General features: G+C 45.3%; 1 protein-coding gene across 5 annotated transcripts; it reads left to right on the top strand.

Moving 5' to 3' along the window:
* Positions 1–912: 912 nt before the first annotated feature.
* Positions 913–18,449, top strand: LOC100086100 (perilipin-3-like). 5 transcript variants are annotated; one of them, XM_029055830.2, is made up of 8 exons: positions 913–1,015; positions 11,389–11,465; positions 12,272–12,449; positions 13,301–13,359; positions 13,948–14,203; positions 15,280–15,470; positions 16,292–16,414; positions 17,879–18,449. In XM_029055830.2, exons 2-8 carry the CDS (start codon positions 11,406–11,408, stop codon positions 18,260–18,262), a joined length of 1,251 nt encoding a protein of 416 aa, XP_028911663.1. In that variant the 5' UTR covers positions 913–1,015; positions 11,389–11,405; the 3' UTR covers positions 18,263–18,449. The 5 variants fall into 5 exon arrangements, with proteins under 5 accessions (XP_028911663.1, XP_028911664.1, XP_028911662.1 ...); XM_029055831.2 differs by having other exon boundaries at positions 915–1,024; XM_029055829.1 differs by lacking the exon at positions 913–1,015 and adding an exon at positions 7,294–7,449 and having other exon boundaries at positions 17,882–18,449.
* The last annotated feature ends 2,180 nt before the right edge of the window (positions 18,450–20,629 follow it).

The raw sequence follows: 20,629 nt of genomic DNA, 5'->3' as shown, positions 1-20,629 counted from the left end.
AGAAAAGTAGATACCTCTCATCTTCAGACTTTATGTGAAGAGGGAGTAGTTTTGCTAGGGCATTCCTGGGTCACCTTTCCTAGGAAGGCCAGGCCCCATTGTCTTGATTTTTCTGGGGCACCCAGACCTGATCTGTCCCTAGGGCAAGGGGTAAGTACCCAAGTCCCATTGATACTGGGATGTTCAGGAGTCAAGGGAGCTTCCATATGAATGGCAGCTGCTCACAGTATGATCCTTCCCTGCCCCCTCCCCCTGCAAAGTTTCCTTTTCCAGCTGCCATTCCTGTCCTACACAAACAAAATCAAGGCCAATGTATCACAAGGGTGGGGGTACTGAGGAGATTGGCTAGCAGAACTCCTTTTGCTGCCAGCACTGACAAAATTGGCCACAGCTTCCTCCGAACTATCCTTGCATAAAGAGCCATCAGGCCAATTGTCCTCCCCATCCCACCTGGCTCCAAACTCACTTGAACCAGTTTCATTCTTTGCCCATTGGTGCTTAGAAGGCAGAAATCCTTTATAAATCTGAATTTTAAATTTCAGTTACTGCAGTGGTAGTAAAGGAAAAATTCATCCAGATTGGCAAGCAGACCTATAGGGAAGGCTACCTGAATCGTACAAGTTACATTATTACCTTGGACCTCTAAAACTACTTTTTACTGGAACATTTATGTTTGCATTTTAGAAAGATGGGTAGTTAATGAAATGACAGATAAATTTCTTCCTATAGAAATACTACTGCAAAACCAGGAAAACTGTAAAGTTCACAGCCAGTAGGGTCAATTACTCACACTCTAGCTCAGAAAATTTTGAGGCGGGGTTACCCTGTCCTGACTAGCTCCACCCACATTGTAGTCTTCATTGGTCTGACCTGGAGAGCTCAGCCTACTGACTGATTGCTTGCTTCCTCTGTCAGTAGGGCTGTGCCCAACCCTGTGACATCACCAAGCATATATAGGCTCTGTGGGAGGGTGTTTGTTTAATCTAGTATCTGAAGAAGTGGGGAGAATAAGCAGGTAAGAGAGGTAAAACTTGACAAAATTTTAAAAAAAATTGTAGAGGGGGTGCTGGTCAACAAAATCACTAGTTGAAACTAAAACTGAAAAGTAATGCAATTAGACTTGTTAAATTTAGTGATGATCTCTATTTTTTGGGGAAAGGTATTAATGTAGCTGTGAAAAGTGGTCAGGAAGTAAAGTCTTAAGCTGTGAGATATGTTAATATTGTGGTTTTAATACTGTGGTAAGTAGGTTAACTTTAAAACTACATGAGAATGAGTGTATGTTCCTCACCAAACTGGTTTTGCTGCCTATGAGAAGGAAGTTCTAGGGGCTAGCCCAGAGTGGGGTCTTTGAGTTTATAGTGAATTTAGATTGCCTGTCTTGATACAATATCTTTTACTGAATATTGAACTTAATCCTCTACACAGTTCTGTGCCTTTCACAGGGAGTGTCTTGTGTTTCTATTTTGTCTTACCAGACACCTTATTCAGTGCAGTGCTCTAGATAAAATATGAATGTCATTGCTACTAGTTACAAATCACTTTGAGTTAATTGGTTCTTAACTCTAAAAATAAGCTGATCAACATTAAACTTAAATGTGTAATGTCTTTTAATGGAAAGAGGCAAAGGGTCTGGATTCTAATTCTTACACTACTGCATGACCAAACCAGCTCTTTGTGCCTCCATTTCCTCACTTTTAAAATGAGGATTAAATCCTCCTACTATGAGTCCCATGTTGGGCAGGGACTGTGTTTAACCTACTTCTTATATCTATCCTAACAACTATTATAGTGCTTGGCACCTAGTTAGTACTTAACAAATACCTCTTAAACTATTGTATTATACTTTGCACACAGTAAGTACTCAAACAATAGATTGACATTGTACGTTGTAACACTTTCTTAAAAAGAAGCTGGAATGAAAGTAGTGGACTCTGATCTGTGGGCAGGTTCACAGGCAGAGGCCTAAAAACCACCCCTCTTCTCCCCCTCCCCACTCCTCCACCTTCCCCCCCCCCTCCCCACTCCTCCACCTTCCCCCCCCTCCTCCCCACTCCTCCACCTTCCCCCCCCCTCCCATCCTCCACCTTCCCCCCCTCCCCACTCCTCACCTTCCCCCCCCTCCTCCCCACTCCTCCACCTTCCCCCCCCCTCCTCCCCACTCCTCCACCTTCCCCCCCCCCCTCCCCACTCCTCCACCTTCCCCCCCCTCCTCCCCACTCCTCCACCTTCCCCCCCCCTCCTCCCCACTCCTCCACCTTCCCCCCCCTCCTCCCCACTCCTCCACCTTCCCCCCCCTCCTCCCCACTCCTCCACCTTCCCCCCCCCCTCCCCACTCCTCCACCTTCCCCCCCCCCCCCCACTCCTCCACCTCCCCCCCCCCTCCCCACTCCTCCACCTTCCCCCCCCCCTCCCCACTCCTCCACCTTCCCCCCCCCCTCCCCACTCCTCCACCTTCCCCCCCCCCTCCCCACTCCTCCACCTTCCCCCCCCCTCCCCACTCCTCCACCTTCCCCCCCCCCCTCCCCACTCCTCCACCTTCCCCCCCCCCCCACTCCTCCACCTTCCCCAGACTAATGGAATTTCTGATAAATGATAGATAAATGGGGGTAGGGAAACCCATATCATGAAATGTCTAATCCAGGACCTTAAAACGTTCATGAAATTTGTGTGTATTTCTACAAATAGCACAGTACAGAATCTCAACTTAATTCAGTTAGGTGCTTGTCAATTTGGAACAGATAAGCAAATTGTCCCCTCTTCTGTTTATCTCTGGCAACAATTTAGGGCAGACTTACCGAGACAATTACTTAAGCATTCAAAGAAATTCTTCAAATAGGCCTAAAGCTACAACCTTGAGGAGTTAAACCCATTAACCTCTGAAATTATCAAGTGTTGGTAGACCTTTTTAACTCCTGCTGAGGGAGGTGGGAATTTTTAAAAAACAAAACAAAAAAAAAGCCAAACCAAGCTTGGTAAAACACTTGCAAAGCTAAGAGCAGGTCCTGTCCGAGTCACCTCATATTGGAACACATTTTAGCCTCCTCCTGCCCTGCCCCTCTCCTGCCCTGCCCCTCTCCTGCCCTGCCCCTCTCCTGCCCTGCCCCTCTCCTGCCCTGCCCCTCTCCTGCCCTGCCCCTCTCCTGCCCTGCCCCTCTCCTGCCCTGCCCCTCTCCTGCCCTGCCCCTCTCCTGCCCTGCCCCTCTCCTGCCCTGCCCCTCTCCTGCCCTGCCCCTCTCCTGCCCTGCCCCTCTCCTGCCCTGCCCCTCTCCTGCCCTGCCCCTCTCCTGCCCTGCCCCTCTCCCTACTGAACTCACACTTGCTCTCCTATCCTTTTGATCAATATAGAACCCCCAACCCACAGCCTTGGATCACCTCCCCAGTCTGCTTCCTTCATGCTTGTGCACAAGCTGCAGATAGCTGCTGGCAGAAATCTAGGTATCAGACTGACTTTGCCCACTTCAAGTTTACCCTTGTGTGCTTTACCTCTGCCTTCCTCTGGGCAAAATTATTTCTCCAACCCTACTGCCACCCCTGCCCATTGCTCTTGCTAGTGGTTCCAGATGTTTAACTTCCTCCTCAAACCCCTATCCCTTGACCCTTATGACCTGGTCACCTACATAATTGAGAAAATTGACACTACTAGGTATAATCACCCCTGCCCCTTCAACTGTCCCATCTTTCCCAGCAGTAAGTCTAGAGGACATATCCTGCCTCCTCACAAATCCACCCCATTCCTATGCACCATATTTAAAAACACTTGTCTTCTCCCTTCTTAATAATAAGAAGAAAGGTGGTATTTAATTGCTTTATGTGCCAGGCACTGTATTAAGTGTTGGGATAGATACAATGTTATTGGGTTGGATGTGGTCCCTGTCCCACATATGGTTTAGTCTTAATCCCCATTTTATAGATGAGAATTTCTCTCTACCTCAGCTACGTGATTTACCCAAGGTCACATAGCAGACAAGTAGGACAGCTGGCATTAGAACCCAGGTCCTTCTGACTCCAGGTTTGTGCTCTATCCAGTAGACAATACTACTGCTTTTCCCTCCCTAACTGCCATCTTCAACTGTTCACTCTCCAGTGGCTTCTTCCTCATTGCTTTCAAACATGCCATGTCTTCCTCTATCCTAAAAAAAAAAAAAAAAAATCCTCACTTGACCTCACAGTTCCCTCGAGTTATTACCCCATCTCCCTCCCACCATTCCCCTCCAAACTCCTTAAGCAAGCTGTATATACCCACTGTCTCAATTTTTATCTTTCAATTCTCTCCATGATCCCCCTCCAATATGACTTCCCCTTCACTCCACAGAAACCACCCTCCCAAAGGACACAAATGACTTCCATCTTGCCAAATCCAATGGCCTCTACTTATCCCAATCCTCTTCAACCTCTCAGCTGCCTTTGACACAGCTGACAACCTCTTTCTTCTGCAAACATTATCCAACCTTGGCTTCACTGATGCTTTCTTCTTCTGGTCATTGCCCTATCTCTGGCTGCTCATTCTTAATTTCTTTGTTTTGTGGGTGACTCCTCTGCCTCCCTCTCCCTAACTGTGGAGATCCCTCAAGGTTCAGTTCTGGATCCCCTTCTATTCTCCATCTACACCCAGTCCCTTGGAGAACTCCTTTCTTCACATGGCTTCAACTACCAACTCTAATCTCTCTCCCTCTGCAGTCTTACATTTCCTCCTGCCTTCAACACATCTCTACTTCCAAGCTGAATTATACAGTCCAAGCACTTAGTACAGTACTCTGCATATAGTTAGCACTCCATAAATACGATTAAATGTCCTCCTGCCACCTCAAATTTAACATGATTAAAACAGAACTCCTTATCTTCCCACCAAAACCCTGTCCTCCCCCTGACTTTCCCATCTCTGTAGATGGCACTACTATCCTTCTTGTCTCTCAAGCCTGTAACTTGGAAGCAGCATAGTGTTGTGGATAAAGCATAGAGCTGGGAGTCAGAAGGTCATGGGTTCTAATCCCAGTTATGTCACTTGTTTGCTGTGTGGCCTTGAGTAAGTCACTTCACTTCTATGTGCCTGTTACCTCACTTGTGAAATGGCGATTAAAAATGTGAGCCTCATACTGGATAGGGCTTGTATTCACCCCAATGCTTAGTACAGTATCTGCCACCTAGTAAGCACTTAAATATGATTACTATCATTCTTTGACTTTCTCTCAACCCATATATTCTATCACTAAATCATTTCAGTTTGGCCTCACAGCATCACTAAAATCCACCCTTTCCCCTCTATCTAAACTGCTACCATGTTAATAAAAATAAATACATGGTATTAAGCACGTACTATGGGCAAAGCACTACTCTATGTGCTGGGGGATACAAGGTGATCAGGTTGTTCCTCGTGGGGCTCATAGCTTTAATCCCCATTTTACAGATGAGGTAACAAGCACAGAGAAGTTAAGTGACTTGCCCAAAGTCACACAGCTGGCAAGCGGAGCTGGGATTAGAACCCATGACCTCTGACTCCCAAGCCCAGGCTTTTTCCACTGAGCCACGCTGATCCAATTATTTATCCCATCCTGTCTTGATTATCATAGCTGCCTCCTGGCTGACTTGCCAGCCTCCTGTCTCTTCCTTCTCCAGTCCATATGTCACTCTGCTGCCCCAGTCACTTCTACAAAAGTTCAGGCCATGTTTCCTTCCCCTCTTCTCTCTCCTTTCTCCCCCCCCACCTGCTTAACCTCCAGTGGTTGCCCATCCAAATCCACACCAAACTCCTCACCACTGGCTTTAAGGCACTCAATCATCTCGCCCCCTCCTACTTCACCTCACTACTCTCCTACTATAGCCCAGCTTGCCCACTTTACTCCTTTAATGCTAATCTTCTAGCTATATCTGTCTCATCTATCTGGCTGCCAATCTCTCACCCACAACCTGTCTCTGGCCTGGAATGCCCTCCCTCCTCAGATGCTTGACAATTACTCTTCCCTCCCCTGCTCTTTCCCCCCTGCTTCTCAAGCCTAATTGAAAGCATATCTCCTCCATGAGGCCTTCCCTGACTAAGCACTTGTTTCTGTTTCTCCCACTCCCTTCTTTGTCAACCTGACTTGCTCCCTTTATTCATCACCCCACCTTCTAACCCCATAGCACTTAAGTACATATCTGTTATTTATATTTCTGCCTCCCCCTCGAGAGTAAAAGCTCTTTGTGGACAGGTAATGTGTCATATTGTTGTACTCTCCGAAGTGCTTAGTATGGTGCTCTGCCACATTGTAAATGCGCAATAAAAATTGTGGTATTTAAGCGCTTACAATGTGCCAAGCACTGTTCTAAGCACTGGGGTGGATACAAAGTAATTGACTATTAGGACACAAGTCTCTCCATCACCTTGCCCCTTCCTACCTCTCCTCCCTTCTCTCTTTCCACTGCCCACCCAGCACGCTCTGCTCCTCTGCCACTTACCTCCTCACCGTCCCTTGGTCTCGCCTATCCCGCCGTCGACCCCTGGGCCACGTCCTCCCGCGGTCCTGGAATGCCCTCCCTCCTCACCTCCGTCAATCTAATTCTCTTCCCCTCTTCAAATCCCTACTTAAAGCTCACCTCCTCCAAGAGGCCTTCCCAGACTGAGCTCCCCCCTTCTTCCCTCTGCTCCCTCTACCCCCCCTTCCCCTCTCCACAGCTAAACCCTCTTCTCCCCCCTTTCCCTCTCCTCCTCCCCCTCTCCCATCCCACCCCCTCAGCACTGTACTTGTCCGCTCATCACCCTATTTATTTTGTTTTGTTTAATGAGATGTACATCACCCTGATTCTATTTATTTGCCATTGTTTTTATGAGATGCTCTTCCCCTTGACTCTATTTATTGCCATTGTTCTTGTCTGCCTGTCTCCCCCGATTAGACTGTAAGCCTGTCAAAGGGCGGGGACTGTCTCTATCTGTTGCCGATTTGTACATTCCAAGTGCTTAGTACAGTGCTCTGCACATTAAGTGCTCAATAAATACAATTGAATGAATGAAAAGTCTGCTTGGTAATTCTTCTAAAAGAAGTAATTGTGATACTAAGCACTTACTATGTGACGAGCACTGTACTAAGCACCAGAGTGGATATAGAGTTGGATACAGTCCCTGTCCCACATGGAGTTCAGTCTCAATTCCCATTTTACAGATGAACTGAGGCACAGATAAGTGAAGTGACTTGTCCAAGGTCACACAGCAGACACATGGTGGAGTTGAGATTAGAACCCATGACCTGACTCCCAGTCCTGGGCTCTATCCACTATGCCATGTTGCTTTTCTAATGGCATTTCTTTTCCTGCAGCATGAAAGCATGCACCCACAGCTGATGACTTGTTTAAAACACTGGGCAATCACCAGCAGGCAACTCAAGTGCCAGATTGCTGGAAACAAAGGAAGGGAGTTTAGGGAATTGAGTAAAGAACTTGAATTCTGCCTTGTCTTCAGTGTTGGTCTGTATGCAGGTAAATATGAGAAGTCAAGCCAGCATGGCCAGTGACCTGAGTCTGGAGAAACTAAGCCTTGAATTATTATTGCTGTCATTAACCTCATCATGACCCTTTAATCTCTTTCTCTCTCCTCTCCTTTCCTCCCCCACCCCCTCTATCACCCAACTCCTCCTCCCCTCGCCTTGTGCTGCCCCCACCCCTGCTCCCTACCCCCATCCCTGTGACCCAGCAGCACCCCTCCTTCTCCACAGGCCCCCACTACTTATCCCTCTCCCCCTGTGCAGACCCCTCACTCCCATCCAACCCCTCCTCTTGCACCAGCCTCCGTCATCTCATTCCCATCCATTCATTCATTCAATAGTATTTGAGCACTTACTATGTGCAGAGCACTGTACTGAGCGCTTGGTATATACAATTTGGCAACAGATAGACAATCCCTACTCAACAATGGGCTCAGAGGGCGAGAGAAGGGAAACAGACAACAAAACAAGTAGACTGGCATCAATATAAATAGAATTATACACATTAATAAAATAGAATCAAATGCTCTAGGGAGAGGGGTAGAGCAGAGGGAGGGAGTAAGGGTGATGGGGAGGAGGAGCAGAGGAAAAGGGGGGCTCAGTCTGGGAAGGCTTCCTGGAAGAGATGAGCTTTCAGCGAGGCTTAGTGGAAAGAGCAGGGGCTTGGGAGTCAGAGGCCGTGGGTTCCAATCCCAGCTCTGCCACTTGTCAGCTGTGACTTTGGGCAAGCCTCTTAACTTCTTGGTGCCTCAGTTACCTCATCTGTAAAATGGGGATTAAGACAGTGAGTCCCATGTGGGACAACCTGATAACCTTGTATCTACCAGCGCTAGAACAGTGCTTGGCACATAGTAAACACTTAACAAATACCATCATTATTATCCAAACTGATTCCATTCCTCATGGTGTCCCCTCCCCTCCACCATTACCCCCTCCACAGCTACTGCCAAAGATAACAGTTTCCCCTGCTGCTCTCTCCAGAGGGGTCTTGTCTTCTCCCACTCTCCTAGACTCACTGGGAAAGGAGGATGTGTTTGCTTCATTCTAGCTCCTCACTGCCACTTGGACACCATTCCACCCCCCCCCCCCCATATCTTCCTTTCCCTTCCATTGAAGCCCCTCCCACCCAATCCAGGTTCTAATAGCTACCCCCCAGGTCCCACCTCCAACTTCTTTAACCATTTTGCTCCCTCTCATGCATTTCTTCTCTCCTTCTCCAGGCCTACATTGATCCTTGGGGACTTCAGTGTCCACATGGAAGTTCCTGATGACTCTTCTGCTGCCCTCATCACTCCTCAACTCTGCTGACCTCCTGCTCCACCCCACCTCACCCACTTGATCTCATCATCTCTAACCATCGAACATCTCTACCCTCACCAATTCTGAAATCCTTCTGTCTGACCACAACTCTTCTCCTACACACCTCCTCCCCATAAATCTGTACTATTCCCCCCACAGTGACCTCTGATTCCTGGATCCCTTCCAATTTTCTCAATTCACTATGCCACACTTGGCCTCCATACCCAAACTACCCACCCTTGATGACCAAATAGATGTTATCAACCCTACTCTCTACTGTACTCAACTCCCTCATTTCCCCTATCCCTTTGTCGATCTCATACGACTACCCACAGCCCTGGATCACCTCCTTCGCTCTTGCACTCAAGCCGCAGAGTGCTGCTGGTGGAAACATATCAGGCCAACTCTGTCCACTTGAAGTTTATCCTTGCATGCTTCAACTTTGCCCTCTCCTCTTCTTGGCAAAACTATTCCTCTACCCTATGTACACTCATGCCCATCGCCTTTGCCAGTTGTTCCAGACATTTAACTCCCTCCTCAGGCCACCTGTCCCCCTTCTCTCCCCCTCCCTTGCCCTTAAGGACCTGAACACCTACTTCTTATTAATAAAATTGACACCATCAGGTGTAAGCCCCCTAAGGTTGCCCCTGCCCCTCCTCAGTCCCTCCCCTTTCCAGCCCCCTTTTCAACTCTCCCATCCTTCCCAGCAGTCTCTCTAGAGGAGATTGCCTGCCTTTTTTTTTCCAAAAGTCACCTCCTCCACATGTGCATCAGACACCATTCCTTCACACCTTAATCAAAACTCTCTCTCCCTCCCTTCTTCCCTCCTTAATGGCTCTCTTCAACCATTTGCACTCTAATGGCTTCTTCCCCACTGATTTCAAACTAAAAAAAAAAAAACCTCCCTTGACCTGACAGCTCCCTCCAGTTAGTGCCCCATCTCCCTCCTACTGTTCCTCTCCAAACTCTTTGAGCGAGTTGTCTACCCTACTGTCTCAAATCTGTCTCCTCCAATTCTCTCCTTGACCCCCTCCAATCTGGCTTCCATCCCCTTCACGCCACAGAAACAGCCCTCTCAAAGGCCACCAGTGTTCTTCTTACCAAATCCAACAGCCTGCACTCCATTCTTATCCTCCACCACCTCTCAGTTGCCTTTGACACTGTGAACCACACCCTTTTCCTAGAAACATTATCCAACCTTGGCTTCACTGACTGTTCACTCCTCATTCTCCTTTTTTCTCTGGCTGCTCATTCTCCACTTTCATGAGTTCCTCCTCTGCCTCCCACCCCCTAACTTGGCGGGGGTGGGGGGAAGGGTGTCCCTCAAGGTTCAGTTCTGGGTCCCCTTTTATTCTCCATCTACACCCTCTCCTTTAGTGAACTCATTTGTTCCATGGCTTCAACTGTCACCTCTCTGCAGATGACATCCAAATCTATATCTCCAGTTGTGATCTCCCTCTCCCTTTCTCCAGTCTCAGATCTTCTGCCTTCAAGACACCTCTACCTGGATGTCCTCCTGTGCATGTCCACAGCATAGCTCTTTATCTTCCCACCCAAACCTTAACTTCTCCCTGACTTCTCCATCACTGTAGATGGCACCACCATCCTTCCTGTCTCTCAAACCTATAACCTTGGTGTTATCCTTGATCCCCACCCTCCCCCCTTCTTTCCTCTCTTCTCCCCACCCCGCCCCCCGCCACAAATTTAGTCCATTACCAAATCTTGACAGGCCCACCTTCACATCATCACTAAAATCTGTCCTTTCCCCTCCATCCAAACTGCTACCATGCCAATACAGTCACTAATCCCATCCTGCCTGGATTACTGCATCAACCTCCTTGCTGATCTCCCAACCTCCTCTCTCTCCCAACTCCAATCCATACTTCTGCTGCCCAGATCACTTTTCTATTAAACATTCAGGACATGTTTCTTCTTTCTTCATGTCTCTTTCTTCCCCCTGACTCCCCCAAAGCCTTATAAAGCACATTTCCAAAAGACCTTCCCAAACTGTCCCACTTTTCCTCATGTCCCACTCCCTTCTGCATACCCCTGCCTTGCTCCCTTTTGCTCTCTTCTCCTCCCCCCCCCCCCCACCAGCCCCAAAGCACTTATATAAAATTACAGACATGAACATATTTGTATTTTCCCCCCACCCCGCCACCTCTAGACTGTAAGCTCATTGTGGGCAGGGAATGTCACTTTGTTGTTGTGGTCTTTCCCAAGCTCTTAATACAGAGCTCTGCACACAGTAAGTGCCCAAATATGATTGAATGAATGATCCAAAAGAGGGTTGTAACTGTAGGTAGCAGTCCTGAACTACAGCCACTGGTCTTTATCCTTGCTTAACTTCTTCCTCACTACCCACACCTCTGTCCACTTCCTCTTTACTGACTTCCATTCCTTCACCTTGTCCTCATATCTCCTCTTGACCTAAATGAATAAAATGAATGCACACTTTTTTACAAAGAGCAAATAGTCTAGATAAAGCCCCACTCTTTGTCTCTAGTGACACCTCGTCTAAAATTCTTGCTTCTAGCAGTGGACATGTCCTTTTGAAAAGTGTTGGCTGTTTGTATTGAAAACAGTGCTGCCTAGCCTGAAATATGTTGAACAGCACAGTCTCTTCTCATTCCAGTTGTGCCCATATTCATTATGTCACACAAGGAAGATAGGGAAAGCATCCAGACCCTCAAAAAAGAAACTCTGGAACAAGTAAGTGCAATCCACTCTGGCACCTCTTGTATGACCTAAAACAGTTACTAATATCCAGATGGCATCACTGCAAGTGGTTGAGTGGGAACTGAAGTAGAGCTCACAAGACAAATTTAGTGGTTAAAATGTTATCTCTCTCCCACTCCCGTTTTCACTCCCCACCCCCACCCCCAATCTTCCTCCTCCACACCTGATATGCACACAAAGAAGAGTAAGAGATTTGTTTGGCACCCCAGTTTAGAATGAAACTGTTCGGCTACACTAGCGGCACGGCTACTCGGCGGCACCTTTTTGAAAATACTAAATGTATAAACAAACTACTCTTTTTCCCTTGTCTGTGTATACTTCTGAGCATATAGGTGTGTGTATATGAGTAAATCCTGCAAATTTTATTGTAAACTCCCTGAGAGAAGTTACTGTCTCTAACACTCATCCCTGCACAAACTAGGTACTGTTTTAACTTTAATCTAGAATTCACTAGACTGTAAACTGAGGCCAGAGACTAGTCTTCCAAGATTAGGTGCTGTACACAGGCCCTCAAGTACCATTGATCAAATGAAAACCTTATGTGGGGAGCAGGATAAGACTAATATGGTGGCAAGCTTTTTAGTAAAAGCATGGATTTCTATTAAATGTCATTAAAAGTACGTGTGAATCTCCTAAATCTTCACACCTACTCCTCTCTAAGTGAATGGATTTTACTCCAGAGACACTCTGGTCTCTGACATCTTAATCCCCTAAGTGTTAGTTTCTACTCCAAGTGTCCTGCCCAGTCTTTAGTCCTAACTTTTTGTACCTTTATGTAGCGCCACCCAGTGATGGAAACTGTGCTCATCCCATCTCAAGAGGGAGAAAAGACTGACTCCCAAGATGCTGTTTCTGCTACATCCACACTCAGGGAAGCTGTGCCTACTATGTTACCAGTAGGCATGAAGACTGATTCTGGGGCTGCAAGCAGTGATATGAAACCACTTGCTCTCAAAAGTAAGTCTACTGTTCTAGTTAATCAATTTTATTTATTGAGCACTGTATTAAGCACTTGAGTACAACAGAGTTGGCAGACATATTCCCTGCCCACAGTGACCTTACATTCTGGGGGGAGGGGGCATTAATATAAAATGTATACATTGAAAGATTAAGGAAGCATTTGAAATACAGGTTAAGGTTTGATTCTGACTCCTAATATGTCTTTAAGTGTAGTAAAGCAGATTTTTTTCCAGCATTCTAAAATACTAATCACCTCATGAACAGTGTGGCCTAGTAGAGCACACTACTGCGAGTCAGAGGACCAGGGTTCTAATCCTGCCTCTACATACCTGCTGTGGTGTTGGGCAAGTCACTTAACTTCTCTGTGCCTCTGTTCCTCTTCAAAATGAGAATATCCATTCTCCTTCACTCTTAAACAGTGAGCCCCATGTGGGACCTCATTGTTTTGTATCTTCTCCAGCACTTAATACAGTGCTTTGCACATAGTAAACACTTAGCAAATGCCATTATTATAAGATTATGAACTGCAGATTGATGGCTTGTCACACTGTTTTACATAGTTCAGTATGACTGGGGGAAGTATTCATTAATAGGGGCCACCTTTGAGATGAAGCTCCACTCAAATATACATTAGGATACTCTGAGACTGCATTGGGTTCAGAGATGTCCTAGAGTCACACAGCAGCTTCTGGAGGGGTAACAGTCGTAGGTTAAATTTGTTAGAATGCTTTCTTGTTCTGGCTAACTAGTATTTCAGTTCCCCTCTTTACCAGGGCATGTCACTTTTGAAAGGGTAAATGGCAACATGTCCAGATAAGCCTTCCCATTGTACTGGTTCCTATCTATAGGTGCAGAAAACAACACCATCAGCAAGAAGCAGCAGCCCAGTCCACAGCTCCCAATGAAGGTAGTACTCCTCTCCTCTTCTAATAGTATCCTAACCTAAGCCACTTTCAGACTGTTACTGAGTTCATTTGAGCCACCCACAAAATTAGAAGTTCTACTCCTCCCCTTCCCTGCCAGCCCATACAGATTCTTAACATGACCATTGGCAAGCTCTCAAACTAGGAGGCCTTTGCAACTCAGTGCTTTTAGTTCTTCTGCAGAGGTTGCATGGCTTTTTTATTCATGGTGGATGGAGGGGCAGGTGTGCAGCAGGGGGAAGAACTCTATGGTGTTCAACCAAATGCCATAAAAGGAACAAATATGAGGCAAGTTAAGATGTATGTGGCCAAGAATTTGGTTCTGATAAAATGCCTAAGATCGGTTAGGGGATGAGGAGAGAAACAGAAGCTCAAGGAAGGGAATAACTTTAACAAACTGTAAGACAAATGCCTCTGACCTCCATAAGACCCTAAGCTCCAAGGTGGGCTTTGACAATCTCTGGGAAGTGTTCCCCACATCATTTCCTTTTGAAATGGAGACCACGTAAAGCACACTCTCCACCCCTGCCCCAAACCGTTTAAGAAATGCAATTTTTTTTATCCCTTCCTAGGAGCCACCTGTTGAGACTCAACCCTTGATGTCAGCAGAAGAGTGCAGTGATAATGCAATGAGCAACCAAGTTACTGAAGACATAGCCAGAGAGTCTGAAACAGATACAACAAAAGTATCGAGTAGTATTGCAGCCACCACTTCAGGAGAAACTGACATCATAAGCATGCCACCTAATGCAGGCCAGTTGCCGAAGCCTGAAGAAAAGCTGGTGCTGACTGAAAGTGACTACCTACCAATCCCAGAGGAGGAGCTAGGTCAGAATGTTTATGAAAAGAATAGTTCTCATTTTGGAACTCTATTTTAAATGATCAGGCTCTCTTGCCACCTGGTCTCACTGTCTACAACTCACTTTACCTGGTCTTGGTCTCAACAATGCTCATTCCTTCAAATGCTCTCCCATTCTCAGACTTCTCTCGATTTCTTATCTTGTCCTTCACTGTACGGGAGGGAAGGAGAGATGTCCAGGGATGTGGTCCTTGAAGGCAGGCAGCACTACTCATTACTGGCTACCTAGGATTCATTTCTTGCTGGACTAGTTATTGAAAGGTGGCATAAGCATGGCTTAGGCAGCATACAGGTGCTAAAGTGGCAGTTGAGTGGATATAGTGTGGAGATGAGAATGAGGGCAGGCCTCCTGGAAGAGATGTAGTTGCAGAATGGCTTTAAAGATGGAGAGTGGTAGTCTGACCTCTTCCCTGCTTCACATTTGGCAGTCATTTGAGTGCTTACTGTGTTCAGAGTACTGAGTTCTGGAGAGAGTACAATAGAACACATTCTGTGCTCACAAGGAGCTTACAGTCTAGAATGCAAGATTGGAAAAGAGTCTACCACAATATGTAGTAACTAGCACTCACCTAACCATTTTAGTTTCTCATACACTGTTGACAAATCACTCTCTAAGATCAGAATCAAATCAACTGTACTTGAGTGCTTACTCTGTGCAGAGCCCTGTACTAAGTGCTTGGGAGAGTACAACACAATATAACAAACACATTCCCTGTCCACAATGAGCTTACATAAAAGGAATCTTCATCTGGCCCTACAGTTAATCTGACATATTGCTTCTTAGACTTATGGCCCACATGCCTACACTGAAAGGTGTCTGCCTTCCAATAATAAGTTGAAGGATCTCTTACAATTAAGTAAACACTGTTACAGAAGCAGAATGGTAAATTAGAAAGAATATCCAAATTGCCTTGGTTGACTCCGTCAGGAGAATACATTGACTAGGTTAAGCTAGGTTTAATCCGATTTTTCTCCACACTGGAGTGTATCTTTCAATTTGGTAGGATCAATGAAACCTTGGTTTTTGTGTGACATCTCATTACAGCTAAGCTTGCAGAATTTGAATCTGAGGTACCCTCAAAAGAAGAGCGGAGACCCCATGGCTACTTTGTACGCCTAGGTTCACTATCAAGCCAACTCCAACCCCAGGCCTACAAACATTCCCTGGAGAAGATCAGATGTGCTAAACTTGTCACCCAGGAGACACTATTTCAGCTCTATCGAACTATTGACCTGGTAAGTGTTTTCCCTACTTGGGGGCCATTTATTGTAGTCAGAAAATCCCTATTGTCCAGGCATAATCCATTGACTACTGGCCACTTTGCTCTTAGTTACAGGTTAGTGTAGTGATTGGTGGGAAAACAAAAGCTAAAATCAGTTAATACTGCTAATTGTTCACAGACCTGGGGCATGAGGACCTTTGATTATGAGTCCCAACAACTTAGTCTTCCCTCCATTACTAAAGAAGACCTGACAGCTGTAATGCTTGATGCTCTTATTTGGTCCAACATCCTGTAGTTGTGGAAATCTGCTCCTGACTTTTTTTTTTCTTTCTCCCTCCACTCCACCACCTTCCCTTGCCTCTAAGCCCAGCTCATTGTCCAGGATTCTAGCAGCTTCATTCATTCAATAGTATTGAGCGCTTACTATGTGCAGAGCACTGTACTAAGCGCTTGGAATGTACAAATCGGTAACAGATACAGTCCCTGCCCTTTGACGGGCTTACAGTCTAATTGGGGGAGACGGACAGACAAGAACAATGGCAATAAATAGAATCAAGGGGAAGAATATCTCATTAAAACAATAGCAAATAAATAGAATCAAGGTGATGTACATCTCATTAACAAAATAAATAGGGTAATGAAGATATATAGTTGAGCAGATGAGTACAGTGCTAAGGGGATGGGAGGGGGGAGGAGCTGAGGGAAAGGGGGGAGAAGAGGGTTTAGCTGCGGAGAGGTGAAGGGGGTGGTAGAGGGAGCAGAGGGAAAAGGGGAGCTCAATAAGGCCACTTCAGTTCTCACTACCAGCTCTCAATGCCTCTATTCCTGTTACAGATTGATTGTACCAAGGGAAGTGCTGAAAAACTTCAGAAAAGCCAGGAGCAGCTACACAAACTGTGGCTGATGTGGTGCAAGAGCCAGTCAGGAGAAGTCATGCACAGTGGCTCACCACTACAGGTATTGCTTTCTGGTGGAAATGATCCTTTTTGATCATTGGGGTGTTTATGTAGGGCTCAGCCATAGGAAGAACACTACAATACAGACCTCTTAAATGGCATTCAACCTATGAGTAAGGATATTGACAAAACATGTCACTGCTCTTTATTTCAGGTCTAGAGCATGTAGGTGATATGTAGAGAAGTTCTTTCGTGTTTTATTTTAACTCTCCTGTGCCTTGTAGGGGTGGTTTTTGTTCTGTTTAGTAGAGAGCAGGAAGACCACATCTCTTTAGTCCACTGTGGAGATCAAGGGGATGGGGACCAGAGAGGGGAGACATTGAGGCAAAGATGGTCAGGGTGGGTCTTGCTAAAGTAATAGTAAATCTTATTATCTTATTATCTTAAAGAGGGGGTGGGTAGAAAAGGTCTGGAGTAGTTGTGGAGAATACAATCAAACAGTAATATTCACACAGTATTAGGTTCTTGAGAGAATGATGCAATAATTGGGAGACATGATCCATGCCCACAAGGAGCTTACAGGAAGGAAGAAAGACATTAAAATAGGAGGGCCTCCTGGAGGAGGTGTGGGCCTTGTTCAATTTTTTGTCCTTTTTTGTTTTTGAAGGTGGGGAAAGGGGTAGTCTGTCACATATTAAGGAGGAGGGCATTCCAGGCCAGAAGATGCTCACTATGGGCAGGGAATGTCTTATATCGTTCTCTCCCAAGCACTTAATACAGTGCTTAGCAGACAGTAAATGCTCAAATATGGCTTATTGGCATGGGCAAGACTAGATGATAGTGAGGTATTGAGGCTGGTATTAAATGAGTAAAGTAAGCAGACTTGTTATAAACTAGGAGAGGAAGAGTTGAGTGCCTTAAAGCTAATCAATTAAGTGCTCAAATGCCATTGATGTGACAGAACACTGTACTAAGAACTTGTGAGTATAATACAGTAGTTGATAGACATGATCCCTGCCCACAAAGAGCTTACAGTTTAGAGGGAGTAAGGAAGTCTATGATGTAGGCATAATTGTGGTATGCAGGTGCAAAAGCAGAATTGTAGAATAAGAATAAACTGGCAATCAGTGGTATTTGTTGAGCATTTACTATGTACAGGGCACTATTCTAAGCATTTGGGAGAGTACAGTACAACCATTAGCAGAAGGCCTGTTCCCTGCCAATAAACTGACAGTCAAGGGGGAAACAGACATTAACATAAAGTGAAAGGCCTAAACTGGGTAATCCAGGACTGGGCACTGGTCAGGAAGAATAATAGAAGGATAAGACAAGGGAGTAAAGTTGAATAACCTTACACTTCAATAAACTGGATTTTCTGCATCTATAATGCAAGCTCATGTCATTCCCCAGGGTGAGCTCTAAAACTCCAGGTATTTTAAAGCATGGGTGTTAAGCCCTAGGTGGCTTTTCTAGAAGCTTATACTTCGAGTGGTACTAAAATAGGAATATGGCTCTTTCTCCACAGCAGATTGAAACTCGGACTCTGGCGATGTCCTGTGACATTGCCCTGAGACTACAGTCTGCCTTTTCAAACCTTATGCCCAGTATCCAGGGACTTCCAGACTTTATCCAAGAAAAGTTCCAGAAGGCCTGTCACAACATGGAGGAGCTCCACACTCTATTCTCCATGAGTAATTCCTTCCAGGACCTAACCAGCTCAGTGTTGATCCAGAGCCAGGAAAAGCTGACTAAGGCACGGAAGAACCTGGAAGAGCTTTTATTTTATGTGGAAGACACTACTCCTCACACTTGGCTTGTGGGACCATATATGCCCTCAAAATGTTCCTTTACAGAACAAAATCCTGTGGTGGTGGCTTCTCCTGAGGAATCAAAAGAGGTTCTGCATTAAATAAAAGGAAATGTAAATTTCCAAACACTAAAGTCCTATAATCCTATGCTGTTAAATTATTTGGCACTGGATCATGTTTGTAATTTGACTTATACCGTATTTGCCTTCTGGATTATTCTGTTTAAAAAAAAAAAAAAAACAAACCACTAAATAAAGCTTCACTGCATTCCAAAAAGTCATGCAGACTTATTTGAAGTATTAGGCTGTATCCATCACTACCTGAGGTGATCACTGCAGGTTCTTAATGGGGAAGACATGGACTGGCTTTGTAGAAAAATGATCTGGGCAGCAGAGTGAAGTATGGAGTGAAGTGGAGAAAGAGACAGGAGGCCGGTGCAGTAATCAAGGGGGATAGGCTTGGATTAACATGGTAACACTTGCTAAAAATCCACCCTTTCTTCCATGTTGGGAAAAAGTTGAACTGACAGGATTTGGTGACAGACTGAATATGTAGATTGAAAGAATAATCACAATGATCCAAATGTTACTAAGCATGGCTTGGTGGTTAGAGCATGGTCCTGGGAGTCGGGGCCTGCTCCTACCTTCTACCAGCTGTTCCATATGCCTGCTGTGACCTTTACCAAGTTACTTCTGCACTTCAGTTAACCCCTCTGTAAAATGGGGATTAAGAACTTGAGTCCTGGCTGGGATAAGGACTGTGTCTAATCTGATTAACTTGTATCTACCCCAGTGCTTGGCCCATAGTAAGCACTTAAGTATCCTAAGAATTAATACTAGTTTGTGTTTGCTAGAAATGTACAGGGCTCTAAAGGAGTTTATGGCCCCATCTAAATCCCAATAATGGACATCATATTTGAATTCCCTCCAACCCATCCTGAGTTTTTTGTCCCACTGTTATTTGATCTGTACATCTTGTAGAAATATTCCATATCTCTATCAGCTACTGGTTGAAAGCCTTTTCTTTTCTCACTTCTCTCAAGCCTATAGGGATACTACCCACCCCTTTTATCCTGTTCTAGGTTTGGTAAATAATCAACTATGCTATTTTTACCCTGTCCACAATCTTTTTGAGCATGGCCTAATAGAGTGAGGATCTGGGTTCTAATCCTGACTGCCATTTGTTGTGTGAACCTGGGCAATTCTCAACTTCTCTGTGCCTGTTATCTGTGAAATTGGGAGTCTATGCCTGTTTCCCCTCAAACTGTGAATCCCCTGTGGAATAGGGAGTGTGTCCAACCCTATTAACTTGTACCTTTTTTTTCCAGGCTCAAAGTCCAATGTATGCTGCTATACTCTTGTTACAGAGAGCAAGATGAATGTGGAAGGAAGGAGAGAACCTTGATAGCTGTCATAAGTTCTGCTTCAAGAAAATAGCTCTTTATGGAACCCACAGTAGCAAATAGCCAGAGGGAAGTCTATACCATGGATTAAATATGCTATAAGAACTTGGTCAAGGGTTTACAGACCTAAAAAATGTTGGTAGACCAAATAACAATGTACTGGGTACAGAGCATGATAGTGTGTGGTTGGGTAATTTACAAAGCAGAAAATATGATCCTTGCCTTCAGGTGGAACTTACAGTCTAATAAGGAAAGAATGAAAGATTTAGAATTAATTGATAGTATTCATTCAATAGTATTTATTGAGCACTTACTATGTGCAGAGCACTGTACTAAGCACTTGGAGTGAACAAGTCGGCAACAGATAGTCCCTGCCATTGACGGGCTTACAGTCTAACTGGGGGAGACAGACAAGAACAATGGCAATAAATAGAGTCAAGGGGAAGAACATCTTGTAAAAACAATGGCAACTAAATAGAATCAAGACTAAATAGAATCAAGTACCTACTGTGTCTAGGGCCTTCTACTAAGCACTTGGGAGAGTACAGGAGAGTAGGTATAGTCCCCACCTTCAAGAAATTTACAAGACAGCAGGGAAGACAGACATTGTACTTGTTTTTCTACATATCTATCATTTCTTAGGGGAATGAGTGATTAATAACATATGTAAGATATTTACAGGAATGGTATAGGTGGCTATGAATATGTAAGTGTAGAAGTGCTGAGGTGGTAACTGGGGAAATATAGCTTAGAATTCCTGGAGGGAAACCATGACCATAATGTTGGGGAAATTACCCGGAAAATACTCCTTGGCAACCCAGTCATTCAGCTAACAATTTTCCATGGCAAAGGGGAAGAAGTAGCATGGGTATAATGTGTATGATCTAAGCACACCATCTGGGCCCTGCCTTCAGACTTCTTCCTCAAGTGAGTCAAGTCTCCTCCCTACCTTTCCTTACTCCCTGAAGTAATGCCCCAGAGGCACTAATGAGGAGGAAAAGGGGAAAAGCAAGAGGCCTGGTCATCTTAGTCTCCACTAATTATAGACTGTTATGCAAATAGCCTC

Source organism: Ornithorhynchus anatinus, chromosome X5 (genome assembly GCF_004115215.2).
Source record: "Ornithorhynchus anatinus isolate Pmale09 chromosome X5, mOrnAna1.pri.v4, whole genome shotgun sequence".
Lineage (NCBI taxonomy): Eukaryota > Metazoa > Chordata > Mammalia > Monotremata > Ornithorhynchidae > Ornithorhynchus > Ornithorhynchus anatinus.
This window is presented reverse-complemented; position numbering and strand designations above follow the sequence as displayed.

Bases quoted from the DNA above. Each gene is read 5' to 3' on its own strand.
- LOC100086100 (XM_029055828.1), top strand. From the start codon at position 7,299: ATGCACCCACAGCTGATGACTTGTTTAAAACACTGGGCAATCACCAGC. The intron at 12,450-13,300 runs GTAAGTCTACTG...TCCTATCTATAG, and splicing joins GAAACCACTTGCTCTCAAAA to GTGCAGAAAACAACACCATC. The intron at 16,415-17,878 runs GTATTGCTTTCT...CTTTCTCCACAG, and splicing joins ACAGTGGCTCACCACTACAG to CAGATTGAAACTCGGACTCT.